The sequence below is a fragment of the Neophocaena asiaeorientalis genome, unplaced genomic scaffold (genome assembly GCF_003031525.2).
Source record: "Neophocaena asiaeorientalis asiaeorientalis breed wild unplaced genomic scaffold, Neophocaena_asiaeorientalis_V1.1 scaffold77, whole genome shotgun sequence".
Classification (NCBI taxonomy): Eukaryota; Metazoa; Chordata; class Mammalia; order Artiodactyla; family Phocoenidae; genus Neophocaena; species Neophocaena asiaeorientalis.
Genome location: NW_020174645.1, coordinates 10,743,915 through 10,768,018, shown reverse-complemented (window position 1 = coordinate 10,768,018; position 24,104 = coordinate 10,743,915). Strand labels below are relative to the sequence as shown.

The following is a 24,104-nucleotide window of genomic DNA, read 5'->3' as shown; positions in this document are numbered from 1 at the left end:
GGGGCACAGGAGGACCAGCTGGGAGGCGGCTAGCATCATGTAGGCCAGAAACGCAGGGGCTTGAACAAGAGCAGGAGAGGCAGGGTGGCAAGAAGTGGTCTGGTGCAGAACACGTCGTCAAGGTAGAGCCTTTGGGACTTGCTCATGGATTGGATGAGGGTGTGACAGAGGAGTCAAGAGTGATGCTTGGAGCCCACTTTCCACTAGGTCCCTGGTCCAAGTGCATCCCTGGAAAACATGACTCCATGCCCCCCTCCTCCCCTTAACCCAGTGTTTCTCAACTAGGATGACTGTCCCCTCCAGGGAACATTAGGCCGTGTCTGGAGACATTGTGGGCTGTCGCCACTGGGAATGAGGGCTGCTACTGGCAGTGGGTAGAGACCACGGATGCTACTCAACGTCCTACCGTGCACAGCAGAGCCTCCCCATCTCCCACCTCAAAGAATCATCTGGCCCCAAATGTCAACAGTGGTGAGGCTGAGGAATCCCTCCCCATCCCTGCCCCCTGCCACATCCTCTCACACAGGGCCCGGCCCCACCAATTTAGCAGGACTTCATCAGAGACTGGAGATTCCGAATCAATGCATGTCAGTGGCTAAGGTCCATATTAACTACATCTCACTTGCTTCTGATGGTGACACAGATCAGATGCTGCTGCTGTCGCCGCTGCCACCACATGAAACAAGAGTGTTGGGAGAGCAAATTCATTATCCAGCTGTTAAGAGCGACAGCATATACATGTCTCTCTCAGACTGGGGGACAGGGAGCCAGCCCTGCTGTATGACTAAGTGGCTGCCAGCCTCCTCCTCCCTGTAACCTTGACACACCAGGGCAGGGCCTCCAACGCACAAGCTAAAAATCCAAAAGGCAACATCGGCGGCAACAAATGGATGGGTTAATTTGTTTCATGCCCCTGTCGCTAGCAGACTTTCATGGTTTAATATCCCAGCTGCTAGGAATCAGATTCGGCAGAAGGAAGAAAATGTGACGTCAATGTAGAGATCCGATTGTATTCAGTTGTGTTTGCTTAAAAACCGGTTTTGGGTCCGCAGGTTATTCTTGCTGGCTTGGACCTCTAGCAATAAGCTATCACACTTCCAGGTGGTATCTTTAAGGAAAGCTAATTAGGATTCTTGGCACTTGTAGCACGATCGTTTTACAATCTTCTTCAAAGCAATTTGCCAACATTAGCTAATTAAAACACCCAGCCTTCCGTTGAGGGACAATGGGAAGAAAGTAGAATCTTCATTTCTGAGCATCTGCTGGAGGGTAAAAGCTCTGAATTACTGTTGCTTTCACTTGATGGAGGTCTTTCTCTGAAGGTGGCCTTTCATGGTTGTTAGCAACCTTCTAGGGATCACTGAAAAGGCTCCATCTTGTCTAGCACTTTGTCTCAAAAATAAAGGACAATACTAAGAAGGGAGTTTGACCAATTAAGATTGGTTCGCTAAGCCAGAGGTCAGTACACTATAGCCTGCAGGCTGAATCTGGCCCCCCGACCTGTGTAAATAAAGTTTTATTGTAACACAGCCAAGCCCATTTGTGTACATAGTGTCTTTGGTCGCACTCAAGCTACGACAGCAAAGTTAAACATTTAAAACAGAGCCCGTATAACTTCAAAACTGGAAATACTTACCTTCAGGCCCCTTACAGAGAAAGTTTGTTGACTCCTGCACTTCACATCTGCCTTGACCGTGATCTTCCACCTGGGAGAGTCAAACTGTCCCTGGCCCTGACCAGGCTTATCTCATGCATCCATCTCCAAGTGTCTATGTCATCAATAGGGCTTCTGAGATTCTGCACTCTAGGCCGAAACAAGAACCAGCACACCCATGTGGGGAGAAAACCTTCGTATAGGACAAGGGGTTCAGCCTAGACATGGGCATGCTGTTGGCAGAAGGGCAGAGAGGGCCCGGGAAAGAGCACAGACGGCCTTCATTTTAAGTCACTTCTTGCCTAAGGCCACTGCATCGCATCAAAATGCAGGGCTGGGTCTGAGCCCCACTTCCTGGCTCCTCGGGCCTGGTAAACTGCATCCCCTCTCACGGATCGTTTCCTCCTGTGTAAAGTGGGAAACATTACCTGCTCTGCAGGGATGCTGTGCTGTGTTTCACTACGTCTTTCAAGACTCCGTTGTCAATGCTGCCACACAACGCTCCCTCTACTGAGGGCCAGAAGGGAGGACCGACCCCCGTTAACCGGTGTTCCCCCTATTCAAACCCCCCCATTCTGGTCCTGGCCCCACAGCTCTCCTCTCAGAGTCTCATTACGGTTATTAGCACAAGACCCCAAATGAAGGCCTCTGAATAAGTGTCCTTGGACAGGAGAAAGGTTATGTAATTTTAAAAAGAGGGCAATTTGAATTTACTCCCCCAGTGTAAAAGTGACAATTAGGAAATGCCAAAACCCAATAGACTCTCTCTCCCTTTTATTTCATTTTCATAAGAATCGCAGGACCTGCCTTCCCCTGCAATTCATCCCCAACATCGCTCCCTCCCCAGGCCCCACCACCCAATCTGAAAATTCCGTGTTCAGAATTCGCTCCCCTGTGTTGTGCACCGCCCACTGGGTGAGGCCTCTAGTTCAAGGAAGAGCACAAGGATGGAGCTCGCCAGGTCCCGGGGTTGCCTAGGATTGTTGGGAGGGGTCAGGGGCCACCAATGGAGTCAATTCCTCTGGTCCCGAGGTGTCCGATAGCAGGACTGATGTGACTTGTCGGCTTGGGGGTGGCAGAGACATTCTGGACACCCCCTTCCACTTTTCCCCCAGCCTCACTGGTACATGCTTATCTGCCTTTGTGTGGAGGAGCTTGAAGGGTCCTTATTCATCCAGAACAAAACTGCTTTACGAAGGTAAAGAAAAACTCTGCTGTTGGAAACACTCCCAGCATCCCCCTTACAACAAGGCCCCTCTGCCAATCGGCCCCTTGAAGAAGGAACTGGGGAGGCAGAGCTGGGGGTGACCAGCAGACAGGAGAAGGGCCCTGCCTACAGATGCTGCACAGGCCTTTCAGAATCAGAGGACAATGTGTGTGTGTCCCACAGACTCACAAACCGCCACGGGCAGGACTGGGGTCCTGCAGTGTAGACCACAGAGGGCTCAAGCAGACCGCTAACTTAGGGCATCTAAACAAGGAAACCACAGACTCCTGCAAGTGGCCAGGCTTTTAGCTTAGTCCAAACCCCTCATTTCACATTTTGGATCCACTCAGCTGCACTGCCCACTAGAAGCTTCTGAAGATAAAGGGGCTTAACAGCCCGTTCACAGCCTGAAAGTCACAGAATCACAGCAACTCAGGGTTGGAAGACGGAAATGAATATTTGCTGAACGTGGCATGTGCAAGAAACTTTACATACATAATCTATTTAAGCCAAAAAGAGCCTGTGAGGAGGGTACTGTCATGCCTGTCTTACAAATAAGAAAACCAAACTCTAGAGCAACTAAGTATTAGGGTAAAATGACACTACTTGTCAGGGGCAGAATTGGAGTTTAAGCTCAGGTCCTTCTGGCTGAGCCTGGCTCTCCACTCTGGGTTCCACTTCTTCCGTGGGGGTCCCAAGCACAACACCTCTCCCCAACACCCACACCAGCCCTTTGCAAAGCTTCTTGTACACATTTTAGAAACAGCTTTATTGGGCCATAATATAAATATAAAATGCACACCTATTTCAAGTGTATTCTTAGTGTATTCAGAATTCTGCAGCCACCCCAACATGTGTTGCAATGGAATTATACAACATGTGGTCTTCGGGGACTGGCTTCTTTCACTCAGCATCATGTTTTCAAGGGTCGTCCATGCTGTAGCTTGTGTCAGTACCTCACATTCCTTTCTGGCTGAATCATATTCCATCGTATGGATAGTCCACATTTTTGTTTACCCATTCATCTTCTGACAGGCATTTGGATTATTTCCACTTTTTGGCTGTTGTGAACAACACTGGTATGAATATCTGTGTGTTTTTCTGCACGTTTTTTTAAAAATCACATTTTTACTTTTATTAAAGGCTGAAAGTTATAAACACCTGTTCTCTCATTGAACAACACTGCAAATATTTGCTGAAATGACGAGGCATTTACGACAGGAGAAGCAGCTGGATGCGGTGAAAAGAAAGTAGGTCAGGAGTCAGGGCACAGAATTTACTTTTTTCATTCATTCAATAAAGACCTATTAAAATACAGTATAAGGCATTATACTGGATACTAATGATTTCACCTCCTGACCATTCTATCATTCGTTAAAAAAAAAAGCTTTTGCCCATTCTGTCCTAGAAAACAAAGGTCAGTCATTTATCTTTCCAAGGCCTCACTCTCATCAGCAAAGTAGGGACAATACATACACCTGGGTATACCTGGGAGGGCTGGGAGAAGAAGGTATAATGATACACCTGAGAGCCCTAGACTATCAGGCACTCAACAAATATGATGATATGACCCATATGACAAGAGAAATGACTTGCATTCATTTTCCTTTCCTCACCTAAGGTAAAGCAGTGCTTTCTACTCAATGATGAAATGTTTCACATACCAGGAACTGCCTGTAGAATGAGAAACACACAAGCTTCCCTGCCTTACAGAAAACAGATTTGGTTTTCGTAAGTGGTTGAATCTTTAAACGCTACCTCCGAAGGTGGAAAAACCTTTTAAAGCAAAAGAAGTAGGTCAGAATGAAAACAATTAGTTGGTACCTGACAATCTACCACGGAGAAGGGAAAAAAGGAAAAGACCTTCCACAGAACGTTCAAGTTCCTGGCATTGCACTTTCCCATCTTTGCCAGAAGATGGCGACGTGGTCCCACAAGGTTGCATTAGTGCAACGTTGGCGACGGAATCACAGGGATAAAGGGCACCTGAAGCTGTGCTGCTTGGAGACTTCTGCACCTTGCCAATTGCACTGCGGAGGTCTGGGCATTGCTAAGCACATTCCAGGGGAGAAAAAGAGACACGAGGAACAATGATGTGTTTATAAAGGCTACAGGGATCTGACAAAATTTGCAAATGGCTTGAGGTCTAACTCCAGATATCACCAGAATAAAGTTATTGGGGGTGGAGATAGGGATAAGGGCATTAAAACATTATGCAAGTTAGTATCAAATAATTATCCCCTTATGTTACATCTATTCCAAGGAATATTATCATTCATTAAAAATCAAGTGGTATTAGACATGACACCAAAAGCACAAGCAACCAAACAAAAACTAGTTAAATTGAACTCCATCAAAATTACAACTTTTATGCTTTAAAGAACACCATCAAGAAAGTGAAATGTCAACCCAGAGAATGGGAGAAATGTTTGCAGATCATGAACCCGATAAGGGGCTCATATCCAAAATATATAAAGAACTCGAACAATTCAAGAATAAAAAGACAACCCAATTTTAAAATGGGCAAAGAATTAGGATAGACATCTCTCTAAAGAAGATGTCCCCGTGGCCACTAAGTACACGAAGAGATGTTCAACATCATTAGGCATCAGGGATATGCTAAGTCAAAAGTCACAATGAGATACCACTTCATCATCACTAGGATGGCTGCAATCAAAAGGACAGACAATGACAAGTCTTAGCAAGGACGTGGAGTAACTGGAATCCTCATACACTGCTGGTGGGAATGTGAAATGGTACAATTGTTTTGGAAAACAGTCTGGCAGTTCCTCAAAAGATGAAGCATAGAGTTACCATATAACCCAGTAATTCCACTTCTAGGTATATGCCTAGAACAGAAAGTGTATGTCTGCACAAAACTTATACACAAATGTTCACAGCAACGTTATCCACAATAACCAAAAAGTGGAAACAACCAAAATGCCCATCAACTGATGAATGGATAAGCAAATGTGGTCTATTCATATGATGGCATACTCTTTAGCCATAAAAAGGAATGAAGTACTGAGACATGCTACAACATGAGTGAACTTTGAAAACATGCTAAGTGAAAGAAGTTAGTAACAAGAGACTACATACTGTATGATCCTATTTATATGAAATATCCATAATAGGTCTATCCGTAGAGACAGAAGGTAAATTAATTGTTGCCACAGGCTGGCAGGGAGGAAGAATGAGGAGTGGACTGCCAACAGGTATGGGGTTTCTTTTGGGGAGATGAAAATGTTCTGGAATTAGTGGTAGTGTCTGCATAACTTTGTGAATAGGAAAAATTACTGAACTGTATACTTAAAAAGGGTGAACTGTATGGTGTATGAATATTTCAACTAAAAAATAAATTTTTAAAAAAGAACAAAGTACTGATACACGCTATAATTGGACAAACCATGAAAACATGGTGCTTTCGTGTTTGTGAAAGGAGCCAGTCACAAAAGATCACGTATTGTATGATTACATTTATATGAAATGTCCAGAATAGGCAAATCTACAGACAGAAAGTAGATTAGTGGTCATCTAGGGCTGGAAGGACTGGGGGGAAATGGGAAGGCAATAGCTAACGGGTATGGGACTTCCTTCTGGGGTAATGAAAATGTTCTAAAATTGATTGTGGTGATGGCTGCACAATTCCGTGAATACACTAAAATCACTGAGTTGTACACTTTAGATGGGTGAACTGCATGGTAAGTGAATTGTATTCTCAACAAAGCTGCTACCAAAAATAGAGTTCCAGGGCTGCTGGGTCACGCAACGGGGGAGGGGCAAGGGGTGGCGTGGAACACACCATTCTCTTTGTTACCAAATGAATGATGCCCCCTGGAATTGTGAAATGAAATGTGGGCCTTCACCCACCTCCCTGAATCAATGCATTCTTGGTGGGCAGTGACCCTGGTTCTGTAACTCCACAGCCAGCCTGGCATGCAGGCCACTTTCTCTGTCTTGTGATCACCAAATCAGATGTCAAAGCCCCATTCGAGGGTCATTCATTTGGTTGCAAAATGGTAAAATAGGATCACAATTTTTTTTTTGTTAAATATATTAATATATGTGCATGTATATGAAAAGAGATACACACCAAATAGTGGTTATCTACAAATGGAAGGATTATGAAAGCTTTTATTCTCTTCTCTAATGTTCTATAATGCAACATGTCACTTTATAATTCGGAAAAATTAGAAAAATGCATATAGTGTATACGCATCAACTGTGTTGCTGTCTCACAACTGCATGTTGGCATTCTAGTTTAAACTGGTTCTAATTTAATTTGCTTTACTAATCAGTACTACATACAAATACACAGAGTTTCCTCAAATCCTTTTTGAAAAGAAACAAGCTATACTAGTGTAGGTCCATGAATGAGGTGGGACTAAATAAATGGTTCCTGGATGTCCAAGCATGAAAGACTTTCTCTGGAAACCCAAAGTGACAGTTTATCCTAAGGCAGACAGTAGCATCGACACCTAAGAATGTTTAGGTACTATGTGCCCAAAACCAGAGGCTCAGGATCAACTCGATTTTAAATTCCAGAAGACTGTCTTCCAGTTCTCTGTACTCCCTAGCACAGAGCTAAGCACACAGTAAATGCCAAGTAAATATGTGCTGAATGAATGACTGGGGCTGGCAATTCCACGTCATCACCAGTCAAGGGGTAACGAAGTTTAACCCAGGGTTTCTCCACCTCAACACACAGTGGGGGCTGTGCCTCAATTAGAGGCCCACAGTACTTCTATACACACACGTCGTGACAATCAAAACTGTCTTCACACATTGGCTTATGTCCCCTGGGGGGCAAAATCTCCCTGCAGTTAAACACCACAGGTTTAAAGCAGCACTTTCCAGGTCTTGAAGCTACCAACTAGAATCCTGGAATGCCAGGGCTGGAAGGACCCTCATACGTGCTCCCCTGTACACTTTCACAGATGGGCAAACAGGCCCAGAAAAGAAGAGACACACTGGAGCCAAGATGGCTTCAGCAACGCAGCTCAGTGTTGCTCCCTACCCCGTGCTGTCCTTCGGGTTTGTGTAGAACTCAGCATCGTTTCCTTCAAGGATTTTATCAGTCAGTGAGGCTGTCATAACAAAATACCACAGTCTGGGGAGCTTAAATGGCAGGAACTTATTCTCTCGCAGTTCTGGAGGCTGGAAGTCCGAGATGAAGGTGTCAGTAGGTTAGTTTCTCCTGAGGCCCTCCTTGGCTTGCAGACGGCTGCCTTCCTGAAGCCCTGGTGTCTCTCCCTCTTCTTAGAAGGGCACAGTACTATTAGATTAGAAGCCACCCTCACAGCTTCACTTTAACTTAATCACCTCTTCAAAGGCCTTTTCTCTAAATAGGTTACATTCTGATGGACTGGGGTTGGGAATTCAGCATACGGATTTTGGAAGGAGACAATTCAGCCCATTATAAGGACTCTGCTCAGTGGGAAAAAGAATGTTAAGATAGAGCCCTCTCACCTGGGTTGTGCTGAAAGGCTAAGATCCCCTTTCAATGCATTATTCAAAAACCCTTCCTGGCAGGACTAGCAGCAAGGTGAAACATTCTGCTTAAATCAAGGATGATCCAAACACAAGGTCAAACAGCAAGCTTCAGAGCAAATAACCCCTCCTCCATCTAGGACCTCCTTCTCACCGCTCAAGAGCCCAGTATGGCACTTACTACATCACAGGGGCTAAAAGTCCAGGTCCAAGAGCAAAAAAAGATCTGGGTTCCGTCACTATCCTGGTTTAAACCACTAAGACAGTGTTCCCCTATGCGAAGAAATTAATCTGAGTTCGTTTCTTTAGAATGAGGATAAAAAGACCTACTATCACATAAGCGTGGTTGTTAGGATTAAATAAGAGGCCTTTAGCGCCAGAAATGATAGGAAGACAGTCGCTGCTATCACAGTGTTCCTAGGCTGGGTCCACATGCACCTTCCAGGGCTCTGAAGTTGGCATCTAACAGTATAACCTGGAGCAAAATTTAACCTGAGCATCAGAGCCTTGTTCTTAAAATGAAGATGAAAAAGAATACCAGCCTCAGAAGACAGTGCCGTGTGAAAGTGATGGTGCAAATGTTTTTTGTCTGGGTAGGAATGGTCAAGAGACTATTGTACATTTTGCCTCGGTGAATGGGAGAGGAGGAAGAAGGGGGCAGTCACGGGCACTGAGTTAAGCCTGGTGTCTTCGAGGGCACCAGCAGCAGATCTATTTCCTTCTCCTTGCAATGGATACTCCCCTGAGTCCCTGTGCACAAAATCGACGGGCCCTGGAAAGAGTCCTGGTTTGTCGTCACTACCAGATGGTCCTTCATTGTCTTAAGGAGAGGGAATCCACTCAGGCACAGGTCCCAGTCTCCCGACAAGGACTATGCTGAGGACAGAAAACCTAAGGAATTGGTGCCACCAAGTGGCACAGACAGCAACTGCTCTTTGTGCCCCTGGCACCTCCGTCTTCTCTCCTCTCCCCTTCCTCTTCCTCCCATCTACCTCTCTTCCTCCTTCTTTCCTTGAAAGAGTGCCCACGACCATGGTTTAATTCAGTGGCCATCCTTGAAGATCTGAAAAGGCTGCAGTGAAAAGACAGGGCTTTAAGATCATACTGGACTTGACTCCGTAGTTCCTCCCTGCGCTAAATCAGGTCAATGAGCTTATTTGTGTCAAATAAATGAGCCCGGCTGATGGCTAAGCAGCTGCAAGACTATTTATCTCAGGCCTCCAAGCTGGCACTCAGCAGGCTGCAGGCAAAGCTCAGGAGGGGCACGGGTGTCAGGGCCTGAGCTCTCGGAGCACGCCCTGGATTGCTGCCCAGACATGCAGAGAAGATTCCAGCTCCAAATAGCAGCCCACAGAGCATCTGGGAACATCTTTAGAAAATGACATCCCTCCTGCCCTCAAAAACCATCATATGTGCCACAAACTTGACAAAGCAGAGTTGACTTTTGGGGAAACTTGGCTGCTTTGAGCTCAGCTCATCCTTTCCCCAAACTAGACATCCAGAAAGACGGTCCCCATGTGTCCTTCCCAGCCATTTTATATATTTTTTTATTTTTTTAATTCTGTAGTGATTCACTGAAATGAATGACGTACTTCAGAGATTTGGAGTGGGGCTCCCCCCCATCTTTTTCTCTTAGCTCTCTCAGGAAAGTGCGATTCTGCCATGACAGGCTTTGACCTCAGCACATTTCCTGCAGGTCAACTCTGGCTGAAATAGAAATCTGTAACTTGTTTGTGAAGAACACAAAGACTTGTCTCCCCACTGTGTAAAAATCAGATAGAAAAGGGATGCAGAAATGCAATGACAAACTTGTATGCATTTCTAAAAGGGCTTTCAATCCTACCCTGGCTTTATTTTAGAGGCCAGATGACACAATTAAAATGTGTACTTTTAAAAAAACAAATAAATAAAAATTTTAAAATAAATAAAAATTTAAAAAATAAAATGTGTACTTTTCCCACTCTGTAAATTAATTAGCTATAGTTGGGTTAAGCCAACACAACAAGAACTTTTAAAATATTATGTACAGCAGGATTCTACCTTTATTTATGTACTAACACAAAATACACATTCATGTACGAAAAAAGATAACTTTACATAAAACCTTTAATTAGTGGTTATCTTTGGGGGCTGGGGATCTGACTATTGTGGCACAATTTATTATCTTTCTAATTTTCTATATTTTAAAATGTAATTCCCTACATTTTCAGGTTTCTGCCTAGTAATCACGAAAGAAATGAAAGGGAAACCTTTTACTGAGCGATGACTACAGAAGCCCTTAATAGGAATTCCAAGATGCTCTGAGCATCTCAGGTTAAGCATGCCTAAATAATTTAGCACTGTATTAAGGTATAGCTACATAGCACATTCTGGGCTTCCCTGCCAAAAGGCAGCTGTTTTTATGATGGAAAACACAGCAGCTGTCTTCACAGGTGCAGAGCAGCAATACATAATAAGTTGGTCCCAGCAGAGACGAATATGGTCTCTACTGAAAATCTGAGGAGAAAAAGGCAAAAAGTGGTGAGCCCCAGTTGAAATCTTCAAGAGAGAAGGGGAAGCCCTGATTTGAAGAAAACAGGCTCCAGATGACTGGTCTCCACTTACCCAGTGAAAATCAAAGCCAAGGACCAAGTCGCTGGGCTCTGGTCTTGCTTTAACACGCGGCAGGATCTTTGGCACAAAAATCAGAATTTTGGATCTGCAAGATACCTTAGCAATCACCCTCCTCTGACAAATGAGGAAACCAAAGCCAGAAGAGGTTAATTTACTCAAGGTCATTAATGCCTGTGCTCTCATCAGTAAAATTAGGATGCTACTCACAGACTTCATTCTGCTGTTACACTTATAAACACACACACTCCTCCCTCAGTAATAGTGACATGTGACCAACATAGTCTGAAATCTTGAATTTAACTGATAGCCAACACCACTTTTTCTCATTTAGCAAACACTTCTGATTTGATAACCGGATGTAAGCTGACGAGAGCTTGCCTACTCTATGCTGCATTAAAAAATGTATGAATTTAGAAAGTCCAAAGACCTGAGGAACTACTGACCCTACCAAAAACTTGGAAAGTACCCACTTAGAAATAAAATGCATTTCTAGCAGTGATATGTTTTGGTTCCTCCGAGCCCACAGACTGTACAGTCCTGAGAAACAACACAGCTGGACCCCTATCCAAACATTTGACTGACTGCAGGGCCCACTGGTTGTAACTGGCCAGTTGTTTTATTATAATATTAAAGGCTGTACTTATATTTTTAAAAAGTCCAGCAGTTCAGCTCTAACAGCAGACATGAATCGAGTTGTACAATTGAAGGTACGCGGCGAGGGGCTGCCGGGACACGGAGTCGGCCGCACAAACACAACCGCTGTTGTTCCCCACTCAGGCCCTCGGGGGCCACCTCTTCCTCTTCATGTCTGTGTAAGCTGACTGAACGCTGAATGTTGCAGACATGTGACTGAGCGAAAACAGGGATCCTGGTACCCAAAACTGTCCTCACACCATGACAACACACTATGCAACAAGAGTCCACACAGGCAAAGGGCCCGGAAGGCAATGCACTGATGCCACAGAGTCAGGAAAAGTGCTGTGTAGGAAAGAACTCTCACAATCCCACTGGATTCTTTTTTCTTTTAATTATTACTACTTACTTATGTGGTGCCTTTTTAGAGTAGAATGACCAGTTTTCCGAATGGAATCTGTAGTGACTCATTTCCCCTCGCCCCACCCCCAAAGGCCCTCCTTGCAAAGAGCCACCGTAGGGGGATGGAGAGGGCAGATCTGCCGGGGTGGGGGAGGGGGCTCTCTGTAAACCTGGTCATTCTGCCCACAGGAGTTGTCTGCACTTGGATTGTGACAGCGCGCGAGGGATGCCGCCACAGAGTAACAATGCCATTCCTGGAGGCAGCACTGGGCTGGTAGAGACCAAGGAGGAAGCAGCACGTCCTATGGGATTCCAGGGTAATTTAATCAGCAGCACTTGCGTGCGGCAGAAGGCAAGGGCAGCGAAATAATCAAGTCCGCTCTCAGCTCCTGGTAGTTTTTCTGTTTAACCAAAGGGGGTAAAATGTGACCCAAGAGAAGGGCCTCTCTGCCTCGCCCGGAACTGCTGATGCGTGGAGCTGGATGACTCTGTGCCATGGGGGCAGTGGTGGGCTCCACCCACTACACACACCGCCTGCCCTCAGTTGTGATAAGAATGTCTCAGACGTTGCCAACTGTTCCCTGGGGGCAAAACTGCCCCCATTTGCTGCCCTAGATCAACTGGAAAAGCTAGTCAACAAGTGAGCCACTTGATTCTGAGTAATGCAGGGTTGAAAAAAATAAGAAAAGGGGTTTAAGGCCTCCTTCAGTGAGGAACGCTCTGTAAGGAAAAGACCAAAAAAAGTAAAACTGGCCAAGGTCAAGAAGAGCAGTTTACCACATGTGAAAGATAAACACCCAATCAAAATATGGGAAGAAATTAAATATCAATTAGAACATAGAGATCCATTAGCAAAAAGAGTTAAAAAATGATACCAAGGGGTTCGTAGGTATATGACAAAAGACACTCCTCACATACTTTATTTATTTTATTTATTTTTGGCTGTGTCAGGTCTTAGTTGTGGCACATGGGATCTTTTGTTGGGGTGCGCGGGCTTCTCTCTAGTAGTGGCGTGCGGGTTTTCACTTCTCTAGTTGTGGCACATGGGATCTTTCGTTGTGGTGGGCGGGCTTCTCTCTAGTAGTGGCGTGCAGGGTTTCTCTTCTCTAGTTGTGGCGCGCAGGCTCCAGAGCGTGTGGGCTCTGTAGTTTGCGGCACGCAGGCTCTTTAGTTGAGGCTTGCGAGCTCAGTAGTTGTGGCGCGCGGGCTTAGTTGCCCCACGGCATGTGGGATCTTAGTTCCCTGACCAGGGATCAAGCCTGCGTCCCCTGCATTGTAAGGCGGATCCTTTACCACTGGACCACCGGGGAAGTCCCACTCCCCACATAGTTTAGGTGGGAGTATAAATTGGTGAAAATCATTCTCAAATAAACATACAAACGTGTATGTGAAAGCATATCATCAGTGCATTATTTGTAGCAGTCAAAAAAGAAAAAAAAAAAACAGTAATAAGCTAAATGACCTCAGCAGGGATTAATAACATTACAGTATATCCATGAAACTGACACCAGGTGGTCACTAAAAATTATTAGGTAGGCCTATATGTCACATAGAAGGATGTCCATCAGAGGATTGCTTTCAAGAAGAAAAAGTATTATCATATCTGCCTAGAAAGTCATGAGGGAAAGAGAAAAAAACGGGCTGATCTCTAGGTTGCGTGATTTTAGGGTCATTATTACTTTCATCTTTGACACATTTCTGAATAACCTGCATTTTAAAAATTATCTTTAGCATGAGTTCCTCTAAAAACAGTAGTAAAAATAATACCTAGAACTCTGTAGTTGCCACCCTTCCACCCAAGGGGCCCACCCATCCTCACCTTGCCAACTATGTGATGTCAGACCCCCACTGGACTGCAGATGTGGACTTCATGCCCAGCACTGGGCCTTTACTCACTCCAACACCTCACAACAGCCCCACAAGGAGCAGATGCAATCCCATATCACAGAGCAGGGCCTGTGACTCAGAAGAGGAAAGACTACCCAAGGCCATGCCTTAATAAGTAGGAGTTACTGACTACGAGGCCGAATTCTCTCCAGCCTGTGAAGAGCAGACTAAATAACAGTAGAAACTAACACAACAGAGTAAAGCAACTATACTCCAATAAACATTAAAAAAGAAAAAAGAGCAGACTAAATAAGCAACATCTCTGTTCACTTACAATCTACCTGCAAATCCCAACTATGGGAACAGCTTGCTCGGAACCTTGCACACAGCTCCCACAGCGCCTTTGCAGCCTCACCAACTGAGGCACCCCCTGGACAGCCTCCAAGTCAGCTCCGGGAGCAGGCCAAAAACTGCAAACCCTGCTCTAAAATCCTATCACCCGCTTTTCCAAGAGCTGCTGAGCTCGCCCTTGGATGCCAGCCCCAGCGTCACCAGGTCCAGGGCCACCCCAAGTCCCAGGCCCTGTGGAGACAGTGCCTTTTTCTACAGAATGCTTCTTTCCCTGTTAGAACATACCTTATCTTTATTGCTCCAGCAATGAGCATGGCAATTAAGATTCAGAATTGAGGGAAATGCTTTGCATTACCCAATTACCTTTCACCCCAAACATAACAATTTAAAATTTTTTCTTCTAAACTAAAGGTGTTTTCATTCCTTCTCTGATCTTCTCTTAAAATCCAATGTGTATCACGCACTTTGCTAAGTTCTGGGCATACAAAACTACAACAAGGTCCCTAATTCTGAAAACCTTCAGTCGAAGGAACCAGAAACAAACCAGAGAGGGGAGCAGCGAGGGGTCCAGGCTAGAAGCCTGGAGAGGCCCATGATGTTCCACGTCCTTGGGTGGCTTCGTTACAGAGTCTGCAGTACCGTGACATTCCAAAACAGCGAACATGCCTCTTAGGAGTATAGAAAAACATATTCCAGGGCTGAATGAAAATGACCTTTGGATTATTGACCCAATTTGGCTACTTATACCATCTCTCCCCTCTGCTGGCCTGGACAACCGAGATCTGTATACTCTCAGAGGAGTGTTTACAGATGAGTCAGCGTTGGAGCTGGCGAGGGGTGGTGGGAAGAACAGTGGACCCAGCGCCGGAGATGAAGGTCGTGTTTTGGTTCCGTCATGGGACCCAGGGACGTCACTTCACTCCATTTCCTCATCTACGAGGTGGGAACAAACGAGCTTAATTCTCTACCTAAGTTGCAAAGGCTGTGAAAGCAGTGAAAATGCAAAACGTGCTCACCGATATTCAAATACAGAATAAACAGGTATGGCTGACCTCTGATATAAACTGTTTTCACAGTAAATCTACGTTATTGCCCAAGGGTTCAAATAAGCTCAAAGGAGAGGCTGGTCAGTGACAACTATCAAGAGACTGAGTTACCACAAGCAATGAGCTGGTGAAACATGCAGACGTGTCCATCACTTTCACACACAGTCTGATTTAGCACCAGTGAACACACACAGAATCTGAAAAACCTGATGCAAACTGAATAGATTTCCTGGGATCTAACATTAAAAACAACTGCCAGACAGTTCACCCTCTAAGAAAGTTGACTTAGGAGGACAAACTACTTTGGGAAGATAAGTGTAAGTAACAGGAGGGAGTTAAGGGAAATTATTCCATTGACTAGACTGCAGAAACATACAGGAAGGCAAACATGGCCCAAGGAAAAAGCTCCACTGAAATAAAAATGCTGAAAGCGGGCTGTAAAGCTTGTGCTCTGCTCTGAGGGCAACCGCTGAACAACCGAAAAAGAACAAGGAAGACCCTGCCCAATACCAGGGTTAGTGAGGGGCTCTGGGAAAGAACAGTGTGCGGTAATGTGACTCTGGAGAGGAAAAAGGGGCACAACGTCTTGATCTGAGGACCAAATACTCTCAGCCTTGACCAGAGAGGGTTAGTGTCATATTAGAAACAGGACGCCTCCATCATGCGGACCAGCAGCCTGCACATCCAATGTCCACGGAGGGTAGATGTGAGTCTCTTAGGGAACCCTGACAGAAGCTTGAGTTTTGTTCTTCTTTGTAAATCACAGGGAAACCAAATGTCTGTACCTATTACATCTCCCGAAGCTGAAAGCGATAAAGGACGACCACTTACAGTCAGTTGCGAGATGTATCTCCACTGAGGAATCGCCTTAAGGTGGGGTTTCCATGACAGAAGAGGAGGAGGCCGCCCAGCAGATGACTTTCCTGAGGCTCCCACTGTCCCACGGCTGAGAAGACCAGTCATTTCAACAGGGGCAGTGGAAACAAGAACAGAACCCTCCAGGACAACAAGGCAGAATTTCTGGTTAAAACGGTGCATGCACATAGGTAAACAAGCATATCCAAATACCACTAGGAAAAAACCTGAGAGCACATGGTGCCAGCTGCTAGAAAGTTGGCACAGGATGAGAAGGGAACAGCATCTGAGTTTCTAGACAATTTTAGATGTCAGGACACGGTGTTCAGGGCCCACTCTTGAAGATGCTGTTAAAACAAAACCAAGAACAAACCACCGCGAGAGAACATGCATGTTCTAAGAGACCAAACAATTTTATCTGGGTGAAGGGTCGATCTCATTCTTGAAACTCAAGAACACAAGAAAACAACAAGAACAATCTCCTTGAATATACTCAACTATCAAGGAATTTTCCTATAGGAAACATGAGAATTTTCCCACTACTCTAAAGAAGTCCAATAAATAACTTTACAGTGAAGGGCCCGGGGAGAACACACACAGATGCCCACAGGTCCCCGAGCAGCCGCAGAGGAGAGGCGCTCAGAGTGCTGATGCCTTCACCAGGTCGCCCACAGTCTTGTCTTTCTTGAATGTAACCCGCTGGCTGGCATTTCCAACTGCTTTACGGAACAAGTCCATCTGGTAAGCCCGGGGGCGAGTGAGGCCAAAGAGCACAACACAAGAAGTGGTCAAGGTCAAGTCTTCTCCTGAAGACCAGAGAAGGGCTTCAGGCTACAAGTTCTTCAGCAGCGCATCCTCCCAGTGGGTTGAGTCTCCCTCACCGTCACGCGGGGAAGAGCTCGGGAGGGCTCTCTCCGTAGCAGTACTTTGCTATGGGATCCCTATAGGTGTTCTCATGCTGCACGCTCTGTTGGCAAAAGGGAAGAGAAGAGCGCCGTGAGAGAGAGCAGGACGGCGTCCGGCAGACGCTCCCTGCAGGAGCCCGGGTGAGTCCACCTCCAAATGTCACCAAAAGGGTCCAGGGTACTTTCTGGAGCAAACGCAGATGCTCAGCACAGAATGCCAATGAAGGGCATGAAAATGGACATAGTGTCACCACAGGACTGTTTCTTTTATGCACACTAGTGAGGTTTTTTTTTAACAACCTAGCTGTGACTAGGATAACTTGAGACAAAAAATCTTCCTCAAAGTATTTTAAGTCAGATTAAGATCCAGTGGGTGTTTTGCACCTGACTCCGTGCTTCAAAGGAATTCAGTCCCCGGCACTGAACCCTGCAGAGATGAAGGAGATGCACTTCAAATTGCTTTCGTCAAGTTTTAGGTACCTAAGGGCTGGTACACAAGCCGAATCCCACAGTACCACACAAGCTTCATCTGGCCAAGCAAAGTGTGATTTAACACAGACAATCAGCCGTGGTGGCTAATTTTTCAGCAATTTGTTTTCATACAAGCAACTTGAGTTTTTGGCTAGTCTAGAATTCATTAATTAGCCTAAAACCAAGGCTAAACATCTAAATTGTAAGTATTAATCCAATTTACAGACATGCAGCCAAATCTTCTCTTTCTTGGGACACTTATAAAGGCAAATTGCCAACTGGTAAATTTCTCTTTACAATGAAAATGCAAAGTCTGAAATTTTAGCATCTTCACTCAAGTTTGGAAATAACTCCTGGGTTTTATCAGTTAAAGAAAGAAAATACTTGGCCTTTTCTAACATTTCTCAGAATGACAGTATGAATCAAAGTAAGTCATGGGTTCAGCCATCCTCCACATTTCCTTTAAAGCCCATTCAAATGGAAAGCTCTTCCAGCAAAACAAGGACATCGGGAATTTCTTCATGTTTCAAATGCTCATTATAATCCCTGAAACATTTACCCAGTGATGCTGAATGCTCTAAGAGCAGACCAGAGACATAAAGAGTGGCATAAAACCCAAAGGCAGACTACAGAAATCTGGCAAAGGGTACAAGAGCTCCAGAGAATGACAAATGAGTCATTCATCTCAGACGGAGCCAGGACAGTCTTGCAGACACCATGAATGGAAGCCAGAGGAAGAGCACCCTTATGACAAACACGTCTGGTGATTTTACAAAGAGAGCTCCAACAACCGCCCGATCACAAAGGCTGAGAGCAGAGGATGCGGAATGATGGAAAGGCAAAGACGTCAGACGCTTTCAGCAGCTGGTGCCGTGTTTAGTGCCCAAGAGCAAAGCATTTAATGACAACGTGCTGAAAAGTACTGAGAGCTTGGCAACCTACAGATTTACCTGTGTATTTTTCAACACCCACCTGCCCCATCCCCTTGAATCCTAAAATAAACCACAACTTTGTCCCAGAATAAATGAGTACCCACTCTAAATGAGTGGTTGCTGGAAAGCCTTAAATTTCAAAGACGGAGGAGAGAACTTCTCTCAGGAATTGGACTATTAGGACTCCACCCAGACTTTAAAATAATTTTAAGCTTCCAGTTAAAATACAGACAAGCTAATCAGATAGGGAAGATGCAAGTCAGTCAGACCTTGATTTGATATAAATATTTTACATCCCTAACTTGTATAAATCTCATGTTCACATTCTAAATACAGTCAGCCCTCCATACCACGGGTTCAACATCCATGGATTCAACCAACCACGGGTCAAAAGTATTTGAAAAAACTCCAAGAAATTCCAAAAAGCAAAACATGGTATTTACATTGTATTAGTTATTTTAAGTAATCTAGAGATGATTTAAAGCATACGGGAGGATTTAAGTAGGTAATAGGCAAATATTATGCCATTTTATATGAACATTTAGGGATTTGGGGTCCTGGAACCAATCACCCTCGGATACCAAGGGATGATGTACTATCAATCCACCAAAGCTCCACACAACGTCGTTTAAATCTCTTCTCCATTATCACCCCACCAAAAGCCCCCAGTGCGTATTTTCGAGTTTTCCTGCAGACCCTGACTCCCACCAGCAAATACCCCAGCTAGAGGCATCACAGCTTCTGACCTGGGATGAGGTCCTGCATTTAGCCAAACACAATTCAAAGTGATCTTCGACTGCCATGAAGAGGTTCTGGAATGCCACAGCTGCCCGGTTGAGGAAGCGCTCCAGGAGAAGTTGCTATGGAAACAAAAGTCAGTACCTGTAATAAATTTCAAACTCAGAAGCACAAGGTAACCTTGGAAATTTCTCCTAAACTAACAGACTGCTGATATGGGGAAGAAGAGGGGAAGGAGAGAGAGAGGGGAGCTCAAGTGAGCAGGAGGGCTGATGTTTTATTCTTTAGATATCTGATTAGGAATACAATGGCCCATTCTGCCAAAGAACCACTGGAGGAACTGGGAACCACCTCCTTTCCTTGTAGACAAAGGCTACCTCACAGCAGCCATTTCTGACACCGACAAGGTTCCCTTCTATTTCCAGAAGAATCTCACAAGAAGATTCTAATGCTCCTCGTGAAATGCAGGCAGAAAAAATAAAGGAGATGCAGCACAAGGAGCAACTCTCCATACCTTGTTGGGCTGCAGGCAGCAGGAGACACAGTACTCATAGGCGCTGCAGCAGCCATTGGACAAGCAGCCATCGCAGCAGTACTGCTTTGTGCCAGGGACGTTGACGTTACAGCAGCCATTTACCAGCAAATCTTTCCTCTCACAAACGTAACCTGAAAGTCAGAGACTAACCTGAGTATAAACCCAGCAGTCCCCCCACCTGCCCACCAGGGGCGATCACGAGGCAGCAATGAAAGTCCTGCATGCAAAGAACAGAAAGATAGAGTCTGGAGTCAGGGGCACCCTAAGGACTACAGAAGCTGGAATCAGAGAGTGTCTAATCAGAGCTTGCTTCCTGCATGCAGCAGTTTACAGGAAACATGGACTCCCATCTTGTAAGTAGGCTATATATATCCTAATCTACCTAAAATTACCTTTTAGTCTGCTGTCACATATTTGATGCAATCATCACATCGCCTATGTTTTCCTGTGCTAACCTATGCAAGTCAATTTTTCATCTATGCCTGGGAAAAAATGTCATTATTTTTCAAAGAAAAATCTGAAAAGAGGAAAAAACCAAGGTTTTCACTCCTGAAAGTGAGATCCTTCTAGATTTAAAACAAACAAAAAACCTCCACATATACTTTTTACATTTAAATACCTTTTAAATACTTACCATTTATTTAGTAGTTTGAAGGATTTTTTTAAATAGTAGTCACACCTAACCTTTATAAACTGATTTAGGCTCCTTTTAAGTGTACATTGCAGGGATTCAACTACCCGTCAGAATTAGGGAATGAGAGTACTCTAATAACCAAGGAAGAAAAATCCTCCCAATTCCCTCCATTCATCATCTAAACACACCCCCTCCAACCTAGTTCATTCATTCATACTCAACTTTAAGAATCTCCTCACAAAAGCTAATTTATTGTTCATAGCTGCTAAATACACATTTCTCTATATCCTTCTGGGAGTGGGACAGAAAAATGTAAGAACAAGTCCATTAGGGACACCACGTGGCCCATGGGAAACTCCCAGGTGCAGGCCCAGGCCCACAGGTACACACACGGGCCCACGGGTGCACACAGGTGCAGAGCAGCTGTTCCTCACATCATTCCATTCTAAATGCCCCAGCTTCTTAATCCTCAGAGAATGAGACGTCGTGAAGCATGAGGTTGTTTTCAGAAACTACTCTGGAAAATGAAGTCTGTGCAAAAGCAGGAGGCACCATTAAAGTAAGAGTGGAAGGGACCAGAATGGCCCTCACGTCACACGGGGGAAACTGAGGCCTACGAGAACCAGATCGCTGCTGCTGTGGTTTTAACTATGCCTTCTGTCTTCTAAATTAAGACAGGATGATTCTAATGCCACATTAAATGTTTCTGGGATTCTTCCTAACTATTCTTACTCACTTCCTTCAGAAGGGTTATAAATTAAAAATCTGAATAAGCCAGCATGTTCCTCAAAATTCTACCCCAAATGATACAGAGCATCTTATCACATGATCTGTGTCAGAAAGATGTAAAACATTACACTTGTTGAAATGATCTTTCTGCCCTTTTCTCTTTTCCATGTTATAAGTGTTAGCATCTCAGGCCTTCTGTTTTTCCCCAGTACAAACTGCAAGTATTTAGCTTTGAAACCAGGCGGGTCTTTCTAACTCCTGGTGAAAGTCCATCAAGATTTTTCCTTTTGCATCAGAAATGTACTCCTGCAAACATTATTTCCAATGAGGAGTCCTGTGAGATCACAACCTCAGAGTGTGCTGCTACTGACTGGGAAACCAACTTCTAACCTTTGAAAAGTTTGTAACTCTGCTGGTTGTCTTACTGAATAAGGTGTCACCCTGGCAACACTCGTGGGGGTGGCATCTGCTTGCTAAAAGGCAAAAATTCCTGCAAGTTTTCTTTATTACACTGCTTATCTCCTCTCCTGCATTCATGGAGGTAAAATAAAACCTATGGTTCTTGGGTTTTTTTTGATTGGTTCTTGGAACTTAAGAAATCTGAGAGTCTTTGTCTCACCTGAATTAAGCAGAGGGAAATCATTCTTTTGCTAGCTATGACAAAAGAAAAGGACAAACTGTCATTCATAACTAATATTAAAGTCAAGTCATAAGATTTCACACTTTCTCACTGAGTACCATACAAACAAAAGCCTATAAGAAAAAAGCACTGAACTCCAAGTTCAGTCCTGGTCTTAGTCCTAGGTCTGCCCCTGACTGACTAGCTGGGTCATCTTATGGAAGTAACTTTCCTTCGCTAAACTTTACTGTTAAAACAAAGCAAAACAAATGTTACTTGCAATTTAATCTGCTTTTGCAATGTGATCTTAAAAACAGAGCTGGGCACTGTTGAGTCAGCAGTGCATTTTTGTGCAAAATTTTCCAGCTCTTCTAATCTAGGTGGGAGGTTTTCCTGATTCCTTCCTTCAATCCCAAATAATCTCATCTGCTCTGATTCCTTTGAGATCTTTTTGGAAAAGTTTTTTTTTTAAGTTATTTTGCTGGGGTTGCAAACTTTAAATATAGATATATAAAAAGCACTATAGTTTCATTTTGAAGATAGCACATGTCTTCATTTTGTTAGGCTCCATCAGGTATCGATGAAGATTCTAATTCAAGGTTACCTGTATCAATTTCAGTATTGTGACATTCATAACCCATTTGTTCTGAGACTCTCTAAGAGAGAGCCAATTTTACTCTTGCAAACTAACCAAATTATTGCAAACCACCAGGTGAAAAGGGAATAAACAATCTGTAAACCAATCGGGGAACTCTGACCACTGTTTGGATAGCTGACATTAAGGAAAAGTGGTACTCTCGGCGTGATAATGGTATCCCGTTTATGGTTTGTAAAAGAGCCCCTGCCACCTTGGGCAGGTTCCTGAACCGCTTGGTGCCTGTATCTTCAACTACAAAGTGAAGACAGAAACACCTACACCTCACAGGACTGCTACAACAATCAAATGAGATGTTATTCAAGGAGAGCTTTTAGCCCAGTGCCCAGCATGTAGTAAGGGCTAAATTAATGCAGGCAGAACATTACCAGGAGTCTCTCCTTGGGGGACTGGGCCAGTCTTAAGAGTGGTTAGAGCTCTAGCGGCTGTCTAATCCAAACGCCTCGCCAGCACAGGAATCGTCTTTCTTATACACTAAAACTCTGGGAGAAGGCACCAAAACAGACAGATTGTTTTTTTAATTGAGGTATCATTGATTTACAATATTACATAAGTTTTAGGTGACAACTTAGTGATTCATAATTTTTAAGAGTTATACTCCATTTATAGTTATTATAAAATATTGGCTATATTCCCTGTGCTGTTTGATATACCTCAGTAGCTTATATTTTATACACAGTAGTTTGTACCTCTTAATCCCCTAGCCCTATCTTGCCGCTATAAAAAGAAATTTTGCCATTCGCAACAACATGGATGGATTTGGAGGGTATTACACTTAGTGCAGTAAGTCAGACAGAGGAAGACAAATACTTTGATGTTGTATGATATCACTTATACGTGGAACCTAAAAATAAAACTAGTGAATATAACAAAAAAGAAACAGACTGATGTTTTAATAGTAACAGTAAAACATTTTGGAAGTGTTTATAATTCACTTGAGATTATACAGTCAACAAGTGCATTCATTCTCTTCCTAAATGCCAACACTATGTGGATACGATTCACGTCACCAAGAAGGAAAACTGTTTATCTCGTAGAGTTCACCATCAAAATGAGAAAAAAACGACTGTTAAGATCTGAAAGTACTGGGGCTGGGAAGAGACTGGCAGGAAGTAGTCAAGGGGCTGACGCATGATAAAATGCTAAAACCGTAATTCTAACTCTGGAGAGTGTCTCTTATCAAACCAAGCTTCTCTGATGTTGAGGGGAACCTTGAATGATGAGTCAGATATAAAAGACAAAGACGTGAGAAGTGTTGGAAATGGGCAAGAGGGGGAAAGACAGCATATAAAATCCCTATTTAAAAACCTACGAATGGCCCAGGGACTGCAGGAGAGGAAGGGAGCCAGACTAACCAAGTTCATCCGTGATGAGGTGCTTCCCTTGAATGGAGTTCCGGCACTGGTTGCTGGGCCGACTGCTGTTGCCCAAGTTAAACTGCACTTTCCATGGGATGGGCTGATCGTGGTCGTGAATCTGGAGGAGATTCCGATCTCTCACTGCCCTCTCCTCCTACAAAGACACCATAAATGACAAGGTTAAAGTATCACTTCTTGCATTTTCACCAATTTTTTCATAGAAACTACAATAATAGGAAAGAAACACTAAAAACAGCTTGCACAACAGGAATCTGCACTCCCCTGGTATGAGCAAAGTCTGAGCCAAAGTCATGAAAAAAAAAATGCAGGGCTTCCCTGGTGGCACCGTGGTTAAGAATCCACCCACCAAGACTTCCCTGGTGGCACAGTGGTTGAGAATCTGCCTGCCAATGCAGGGGACATGGGTTCGAGCCCTGGTCCGGGAAGATC

The 24,104-nt window shown here is 44.3% G+C and overlaps 1 protein-coding gene across 6 annotated transcripts in view; it reads right to left on the bottom strand.

The window, feature by feature from the left end:
* Positions 1-24,104, bottom strand: part of SPRING1 (SREBF pathway regulator in golgi 1) — a 219,301-nt gene that overhangs the window by 186,083 nt on the left and 9,114 nt on the right. For 5 of the 6 annotated variants that reach the window (XM_024758636.1, XM_024758634.1, XM_024758639.1 and 2 more), the window contains exons 2-4: positions 23,652-23,808; positions 19,639-19,790; positions 19,133-19,246 (exon numbers count right to left, since the gene is read on the bottom strand). In XM_024758636.1, coding sequence (XP_024614404.1) covers positions 19,133-19,246; positions 19,639-19,790; positions 23,652-23,808 — 423 coding nt within the window. Of the gene's footprint in view, positions 1-16,056; positions 17,046-19,132; positions 19,247-19,638; positions 19,791-23,651; positions 23,809-24,104 lie in introns of those variants that run through there. The other variant, XM_024758635.1, reaches the window with a different exon arrangement.